This window comes from Zophobas morio, unplaced genomic scaffold, assembly GCF_036711695.1.
Source record: "Zophobas morio isolate AGI-343-1 ecotype UQ-CSIRO unplaced genomic scaffold, CSIRO_AGI_Zmor_V1 ptg000012l, whole genome shotgun sequence".
Classification (NCBI taxonomy): Eukaryota; Metazoa; Arthropoda; class Insecta; order Coleoptera; family Tenebrionidae; genus Zophobas; species Zophobas morio.
Window position 1 is genome coordinate 252,955 of NW_026972117.1, and position 9,071 is coordinate 262,025.

Here is a 9,071-nt window from a genome sequence, read left to right on the forward strand (position 1 = left end):
TGTTGTTATATAACAGAATCCCTACTTTATTTTCTTTCGTTGAATATCAGAAACTATCAACTTTAGATAGGTACCTATACAGAAAAATTTGTGAAAAAATGAATTGTTAAAAAATGTCAAGAAAACTTAACAACGTCGTATAGGGGTTTTAAACATCAAATTTGGTTGTAAACCTATCTATGAGCTGAAAACTAAGTTGTACCTATGCCAAGAATGAAACAGCTTGTATAGTTGACAATAATTTTAAATTATTATGCTGCTCAAAAACAATACAACTATGGTTGTTGACTTTCCTTTGAAGTATCTCTAAAAATATCAAAACCTTGATTTTTTTAACATTTTGTACAACAAACGTTCACTAATAATAAGAAAAACTATCAAAAATGATATTAAATTACAAAGTTAGTCAAGACATAAGACTTCCAAAATCATAATATATCTCAGTTTTAAAATTGTGAACAAAATTCTTACTTTGTAAAGACGTATAAAAAACGATGCAGTAGTACTCGTACATGTAGTGTGGTACAAAACGAAAGGGTGGTCTGCGGAGTGTAAATTTAGTATGGTCGCGTCCATTGTTCGTTCGAATGGGTGAACGTCTTTGCAGTGGAGTGCACATAAACTAACAATAAGTATATTATTTGTGCCACATTTAAAAAATAATAGTAATAGTTTTAAGAATGTGATTATATCATTTAATTTAATAATTTTTTTAAAGTACAAAATATTTACTGTAACTATACGTAACCTTCTTAGGCTACAATCGTTGCGCCACTGTGGTCTAAAAACCACGCATCATAAGCCCTGCCCGTCAAATGTAGGTGATACTAAATTAAAAAAAAAAAAATAAATAAATAATAATCATCCGTTTTCATCATATTTATTGTTTATTGAGAATTCAAGTCTCTGAATACAAGCTTTGCAAATTGGGTACGGTGCAATTAACCCTTCTTATGTATTCAAGTATATCAAACTAACACATGTTGACTGAAAAGAACATACTTGAAATGTTACAAATATCAAAGTTAAGAACTACACTACGCCTACACTCACATTAACATAAACTGAATTCTATAATACAACTGAAATTAAAAATAGTTATATATATTTATAAAAAGAAATACAATGCGAAGCCGTTGTCTACTTTTCTCCCGGAACTGTATCTTTTTTTTCAGCGGAACCGACTTCTGCATCCTCTCCTTCTTTCTTGACAGTTTTCTCGTCTCCGTTCTTCTCGCTATACTTAAATCTGGAATAAAAACGAACAATGACGTTCAGTTTTCACGCAACCACCATGGCATCGTACCGATCGTAGCGTTCCCCATTCACGTCCTCGTCTTCATCCGAACTCTTAGTCCCCTCTTTGGCTAATATGTCGTCCAAATCTTTGTCTACGTCAGCCCAAAGTTTATCGTCTCGCGCTTCTTCATCGTCCAAAGTCTTATTGGCACTCTCCTCGTCCTTTTCTTCTTTCGATGTTTCAGTCTGCTTCTGATTAGTTTCCGAGTCTTCAACATTATTTTCTCTGTTCTGCCTTTCTTTGTCTTCTTTTTCGGCAGTTTCTTTTCTCTGCAGTTTTTCTGCGCGTTTCTCCAAGTCTTTATCCTCCTTGTATCTAATGTATCTCTGCATGTGAGTTCTTTGCTTGCAGTGTCTAGCCAAGATCGAAGGAATCATCTCGTCATTGCCTCGTCCAACATACATCTTACAAAGGTCGCAATAATATGCTTCAACTTTTCGAATCTGTTCGATTCCCACGCTCACGGGTTCTTTATTGATGTCCTTCTTGTCGTCTTCCTCTGAAGCATCTCCTATATTGTCATAGAAGTAATTTACGGTACATGCTACGCATTTCGAATTGAAATTTGTCTCTCGTTTATAGTAAGTCTAGCCTCAAAATCAGCAGACTTGCGGAAAAACAAGAAATCAATGTACGTCTCTTTTGACGCTCAAATACAAATGGAAATTTGTTATTCAAGTAACACAGAGACGACAGCAGCGTCACAATTTTACAGCACTTACCATCAATTCCTACGGAATCGATCGTCGTGAAGTTTTCAAGATTAGTCTCATCATCAAACTCATCGCTATTCTCCCCGTTCTCAACTCGTTGCTTTCGCTGCAATTTTCAAAATTCAATATGCGTCATTTTAGTCCATAATTAATTGTCCTTTAAACTTACCTTCAAGTGTTCAATAGAACAACAATGGCTCTCGTACATCATCGGACTCTTGAATGTGATACTGCAGAGCTTACAATATGGCATAAGGAATTTCTTCATATTTTTGTGCGCCTCGGAATTCTGATGAACCGCTTTACGTTGTTTGTAATTCAGTTTGCACAACGGACAGAAGTTAGTCCTGGGTGCTAGATCGTCACTTGTTTTCTCAAGTTCGTTTTGAGCGTTTCTCTGAGCCAATCTCATTTGTGCCAAAATCGACTTTTGCTTGATAGAAACTTTTCTCATCGCCATCATGTGAGTCCTACCCTGCAAATGTAGATCGTACTTTCGAAACGTGACAGCTTTAATGCCACAATGTGGGCAGTTCAGCTTGATGAACGTCTTGCGCGTGGAAGATTCGTCTTTATTTTCGGACTTGTCTTCCTTATCAGAGGCGTCGTCTTTGTCGTTCGCCTTTTTAGCGGACGTTTCGTCTTCCTCTCCTTCTGCTATCTCCTTTTTGATTTCTTCATCGTTCTTTTCTTCCTCTTCATCTTTATCTTCCTTCTCTTCATCGGAGTCGTCCTCCTTGTCGCTTGCTCGTTTCTTACGAGCCGCGATAGCGCTAAAGAAAAATAACAAAATTACAATGTGTGACTAATTGACGGATAATATTTTTCATAGTTTACAGTATGTAAAGCTTTATTTAAATAACCTGGTGCACTTCAAAATGACTCAACTTCGGCATGGGTATTCCAAAACACTGCATGTCATCTTTACTTTTAAACAGCATCAATTTTTGTTTCTGCTCTTTGGACAATGATCTTCTGAACGATCTCAATTGATCGGTTTTGCTCTTAGATGGGAACAGAAAGTGTTTTAGAAACGTTTTAATGAATTCAGGACGCCCTCTACGCCTAAACTGCCTCGCTGCTATCTGAATGAATCGATTTTTTGTGTACAAAGTGAACATTTTCGAAAAATAGAAATAAATAAAATCCCTGTGACACGAAACAACACAAGTGAATCACTCCGTGCGTACATATTTTTGACAGTCTTGCGACCGTTTCTTGAATCATCCTCCTGTTGAAATGCACACTCACAAAGAAAATGAATAAAACAAACAACATCCTCCTGGACTGCATATTTTACCATAAACAATGCTGTCTGGTATGCGAGCTTCATCAGAAGCTTCTTTAGAAGAAAAAATGCATTTTTTAATTGACAACAATTTGAGCATTACACAATAATAATAACAATATCAAATTATGACTTTTTTTCTTGTATAAAACGTACTATTTACCTCCTCATTTTGGAAATTTTAAGTCTCCTGGCGTAGTCTGATGCACGTGAAGGTATAATGCGTTTACGCACAGCATATGAATTTTCAATGAGGCGTCTTCGAGGTGGACGATCTCTAAGCTTCAGACCCCGCGAGCCTCGTGAACTGATACGCCCTCTGTATCCTCCTCTTGGAGGACCAGACGGTCTACGAAATTCATCTCTTCGTGAGAACGGTGCAGGATGTCGGTCACTTGAAAAGCTTCTGCGTTCAGAATAGCTTGAATCATATCGACTCGTACTCGACCCATACCCACCATAAGAACTATCGTGACGTGAACTAGGGGCCTGTACAAGATACTTTATTAAGTAACACAACGCTTGATGTCCTGGAGTCCCCAGACATCAAATGCGCCGGGTCTTCAGTTATTAAAATTTTAAACGGGTGTAAAATTAGGTACAGTATTAAATTCAAAATTAATGCATCGGCATTTGATACATCAATGGTCAATACCCTCTCTTCAGATCAATCCATCGATCGAAGAATCAACTTGTTCTTTTAGCAAATGACTCTCCACACCATCAGACTGTATGTCAAGGTATACGAACTCCTTTAACATCTTTTTTTTTATTTTACAAATCTATACGTTCTGTGTTTACTCAGAATCGATCTTTTATGACAATGCTTTGAGCACTTCTTCAATAATCCTGTGAAACAATAAACTAAAATGGAATATATCATACCTCGTTTCTAGGTCTCTTTCGCTCTGGAGATCTATGACCGCTATCGCGTCCAGACGAATAACTCGAATCCTGCAACAATTTTTACTTAGGACACTGTCGCAGTGAAATAAATTCTAATTGCAATGTCAATTAGTACAAGTGTTTAATGGATAGTTTTCAATAGTGAGGATAATATAGAATTACGAGCGCTTAGCGCGAGTGACACTGATCTCACGAGCTTATAATTGGCATTTCCCTCACGTATGATATACAACTTCATAAAGTGTCAATTGTATGACGTTTGAAAATAAAAGTTGTATATCAAATTACATATTAGTACATAATTAATTACAACATTAAAATGTTATGTTTCAGTCAATATTAAACAAACCTTATTAGTGTAGTGAATACTTTATAATTGTTTTTTTTTTAATGGGTCAGTAGATTAGGACCATGCCACTGTTTGCGCATATAGATAGTAATATACTCAAAACTACAAATAAGATGAATAGTCGCAATAGTTTCAGTTCTAACGACAGAAAAATACTGGTTATTTTTTGGGAGAAGTGAAGTTATCATTGTGAGCGTTTTATGTCAAAGATTTGTTATACTTAAATGCTTTTTTTTTGTTCAGTTATATTGAATTGTTCTATTGTTTTAATTTTGAAAATTTGTTTAGCTTAAAAAACTTATTCGGAGTACCTCAAACTAGGTACCAATTCATTATTATTGGAGCCACACAGTCAGATAGCACTTTTATAAATCGGCAAATGAAATAATATACAGTGACGCATTATGTTTGCAAACAACACCTTTGTTTATTTTTGGTCAATAGATGTAATACTAATTTAAGATATAACAACTTAATTTTTAGAAAAATACAACAGCAAACAGTTGAGCACATGTTACAAGATGCGCATGGTCATTGTGTGTAAAATATCATGAAACATGAAAAACAAAAAATATATACTGACCATTCTGTAGGATTTGCGAAAATCATCATGTCCTCCATGGCCTCGTGACCCTGAGTATCTATCACTTGAACTACCATACTTCGACCTAGAGTCAAACGAACTGGAAAATGAATCAAAACTTCTGCTGCCACCTCCCCTAGGGGTGTAGCCCCCTCGGCCACCGCCCCACGAGCCTCCACGACCTGAACCGCCCCTGTACGAGCCACGGGGAGAATATCCTCGACCACGTGTCATGCCTGTAGATTGATTAAAACTAGAAAGAAAACAGTACAATCACATTAATAAGGAATGCCTTCTTGGAGCCCTCTTGTTGCAACTTTCAACTGTACAAACAATTCAGAAGTCTCACCTCGGGTTGTAGTAACTCATTTTGGCTTTAACCCACTGAAATGAAAATCTGTTTCAATAAAGAGTTTTCGTTGTACTATGCTCGGCCATTATCTAAATGGTTAAATTTAGACAATGGCGTGGATTTTGAACCAGAGCGACAATAAAACAGCCGACTGATAGTAGCAAACCAAAATAATGGCGGACAATTGCAAAATGACGGCGAATGCCGCGGCGTTTTTAGACTCACCTGCTGGATAATAACGAAAGATCGGTTAAAAAAAGGTCGAATAAAGTTACCACAGTGTTTTAAATACGATAAGTAACAAAAATTTCACGTTCGCAACGATTTTTGTCAAAAATACATCACACTACACGGAAAACCGGCTTCGAAATGACGCTACGCTACGAACCGAAATCGACCAGTACATTGAAATCGTAAGAAAGAACGCCGAACGCGTCTATTCAAAATGGTGAACTTCCGTCGGTCATTAGTACCGAAAATTTCTGGAAGAGGGCAGCGCTAAATAACAACTTGCAGAGTGCCACACCCAGAATGCAAAAGTTACTGTTGTCTTTTAAACATTCATCACTGCTAGCACTAGACCACTAGACAGATAATACATATGTTCCCAGAACAAAGTCAGGAGTTCCTCTACGTTATTCGTGTACACGCCGTGATAAATATCTACATGGATTTCGTTAATGTTTGGTATCTAAATAGATAGATTGAATATGAACTGTGATTATTATTTCGAGGTTAAACACAGAAAACGTTAAGCCTTATTGTAATCCGACTTTATAGTATTGACAAATTGTGCCAGACAATTAAAAACCATGTAACTATAGTCATGGGTTGCTAATTGTAAGGGTTTTATCCCCGCAAAAGCTTAAATCAATAGTTAAATCTTTAGATAAAAATCTAAAGATTTAACTGTTGATTTAAGACTAGTCGACTATAAAATAGCTAAATAACGTATGATACTGGTTTATAATGCGGGGTTCGTGAAATTTTTTACTCATACTATAATTCCTATAGTTACGTAAGCCTAAGTAATCAAACAGATACATTTATTTTTATTAAATATTCTATTGTAGAAATTGCTCTATTTTTCATTGTTTTCGAAAGAAATATAACTCAGCGGAAGCTGAGCCTCCCTTCTCAATACATCGATGTTACGCCACTGCTAGCCCGACTACAAGTCGCGCAACTTAAGCCCCGCCCCTGTAACCTTTCGTGGTGAAATTACTTCCACAGAATATCATACAGTAAGGACAGCTTTTGAAAGGCCCATAAGAAATGCACGTAACGGACTAGAACAATAATAATAATCGACCGTTGGATAAGGACATGACCTTGAATTTTGGCTTGAAACTGTAGTGGCAAACCTTGTTACTAAATAAAATTTACCACTATGTCAACATTGTGCGTCAAATTTGACATTTTAGATGTTTGGTATTTAATATTGTAACTGTGATTTATTATTTTTACTGAATAGAAAATGCGCGTTCGAACAAATAAATAGAATAAATAATCTTGTGGAAACTGTACACAGGGCACAGGGATGCGGTATGCTGGTACAGACACAGTTACGAGGGCTGCTTTTATATATTGGCCACATGAAGGTAAAATTGAGTTAGTAGAAAATAGTGAAGCAAATCGTTTTTCTAGGGCTGCAACAGAAAAGGTGAATGCTTCATGTAGCATCTTAAGCCCGCCACTCACGTTCCAATGCCGCAGTACAATTGTGTTGGATACGACGAAATTGAAGTGTTTTTGAACGTCTGTTTATGCGATCGAGCAAATCGGTGGGATGTGGAGGGTTGGTGAACAAGTCTGTCTGCAGCAGTACAATCGTGTTGTATTGGATGGAAATTTGATCATGTGTGGACACGACTCGACAGTGTATGTTATTCAAACTGTGAAAGCAGCTATAAAAATACATTTTCGTCATTTCGTCGGACATGTCATCACGATCGCAAATTTTTAACTGCAAGGTCGTGTGTGTGTACTGCTTTTTTTTAACAGAATTGTAGAACAGTTGCATCCAATACAATCGTACTGCGGCGTTGGAACGTGAGCTTTAGGATTACCAAATGGTGGATCATCATCAAAGAGGTTGAAGTGACAGAGAAGTTTATCATATGTGATGACATTACGGGCAACGGCAAAATAACTACATGTTTCGCAGGTATATTTCATCAAGCATTTCTTCATTAAGTATCCACAGACATAACTTAAAGAATTTTGTTCCCCCATATCCAGATGTTTGTAGTCTGTCATATTTACTTCCACAGATTTATGTGCAAAAGTTGTTCAGCTTAAAACTGTATTAATAATTTGACACTGGTTACTCTCTTTAGATTCAATTGCTAGTAAAATAGATCCTAAATCATTACAACTATTGGCATTTTTACTGTGCTGTAAAAATTGCATGCCAAATAATTTTTTATTGATTATAGAATACTATAATTCTTTATATTTCTTATCTTACAGAACCCAAGGGAAATTTAACGAAGCCCCTGAAGCAGGTTTTTTCATTGTGCCTGCAATCACGAGGTGGTCTACCACTGCAGTCCATGTTACTATGAAAAGGTTCTCAGGTTTTCATCTTCCTTACTTTTCGCAGGGAAGATGAAAACAACAGCGTTCACTTTCTGACTCTTCAAACGGTTTACAGTTGGTGAAAATTGAAGGCATTGACAAAATCGGTAGTTGATATGTTTATGTTGAAATTAACTTGGTAAAGTGATAGACTTTTATTAATGAATAAAATAAATATAAGCACAATTCTTTTTTATTGTTCAAAATGGTATTTTCTTCGTAGTCTACATACCACACTCCAAAAATTGGTTTCAGTTTTTTAATATTCATCCGATGTTTATGGTATCAGTTCCTTTTACATTGTTTTACGGACGAGGACGAGCTGTATTTGTAATTTAGGCAACCAATATTCCACTTCGTTTCAAAAATCCCGCCCAATACAAACGGTTGGGTAAGGACACGTTGTTTCAATATTTGACGAGCTGTCTCTACTGTATGGTATACTGATGTTACTTCTAAATCGCGGGTAAACACCAAAACCTCAGAATGTTAAAAGTTACTATACATTAATTTGAACCTGAATAAAAAAAACATTGATTATTTACATATTCATATTAGATTTGTATTTAATCAATGCAAAAAACAATATCATTGACTCATTCTTACTTGATGATCCATCATCAGTTCTAAAACTGATTGCAGAGAATATCTGGAAAAGCAACACAGTTTAGAACGAAAAATTGACTGAACTGTACTGTTTATTGTTGTATTATTATTTTTTTAGTTGTTAATTATTTGTTTTGTAACCAACCATCTAGGGATTTTCGGTCAAAAATCAGGTGACTTGCTTATCATTTAAGTACGTGAAGACCCGGTTTCTCAACGTAATTATTTCATTTTCTATTGAATTTATTTGTAATTGTATCAGAATACATAATCGTATACAACAAATAAACATTTCTAAAAATTTTTAAGCGCAAATTGTAGTTTTCTATATGCGTACGTTCAACGAAAGTCCATAAGATGGCGCTATGTAATTCCATTATCGCCAACCGCACCC

At 36.0% G+C, this 9,071-nt stretch overlaps 1 protein-coding gene and 1 non-coding gene across 4 annotated transcripts; both read right to left on the minus strand.

Moving 5' to 3' along the window:
- Positions 1–864: 864 nt before the first annotated feature.
- LOC135127496 (zinc finger protein on ecdysone puffs-like) lies at positions 865–5,934 on the minus strand. 3 transcript variants are annotated; one of them, XM_064053912.1, is made up of 9 exons: positions 5,717–5,934; positions 5,489–5,523; positions 5,140–5,392; positions 4,187–4,255; positions 3,465–3,790; positions 2,183–2,786; positions 2,023–2,119; positions 1,307–1,811; positions 865–1,249 (listed from the first exon to the last, which is right to left on the minus strand). In XM_064053912.1, exons 2-9 carry the CDS (start codon positions 5,506–5,508, stop codon positions 1,141–1,143), a joined length of 1,983 nt encoding a protein of 660 aa, XP_063909982.1. In that variant the 5' UTR covers positions 5,509–5,523; positions 5,717–5,934; the 3' UTR covers positions 865–1,140. The 3 variants fall into 3 exon arrangements, with proteins under 3 accessions (XP_063909982.1, XP_063909983.1, XP_063909984.1); XM_064053913.1 differs by having other exon boundaries at positions 5,489–5,536; XM_064053914.1 differs by lacking the exons at positions 3,465–3,790; positions 5,489–5,523; positions 5,717–5,934 and having other exon boundaries at positions 5,140–5,309.
- Positions 1,864–1,993, minus strand: LOC135128477 (small nucleolar RNA psi18S-1377). The gene has a single exon (XR_010280422.1). It is a non-coding gene; the product is annotated as a small nucleolar RNA psi18S-1377 (small nucleolar RNA).
- Positions 5,935–9,071: the final 3,137 nt, after the last annotated feature.

Excerpts from the sequence above, each read along its gene's own strand:
- LOC135127496 (XM_064053912.1), bottom strand. The coding sequence starts at position 5,508 with ATGAGTTACTACAACCCGAG. Across the intron at positions 5,393-5,488 it reads ATGAGTTACTACAACCCGAG|TTTTAATCAATCTACAGGCA; the intron begins GTGAGACTTCTG and ends TTTTCTTTCTAG. Across the intron at positions 2,120-2,182 it reads GTTCTATTGAACACTTGAAG|CGAAAGCAACGAGTTGAGAA; the intron begins GTAAGTTTAAAG and ends TGAAAATTGCAG.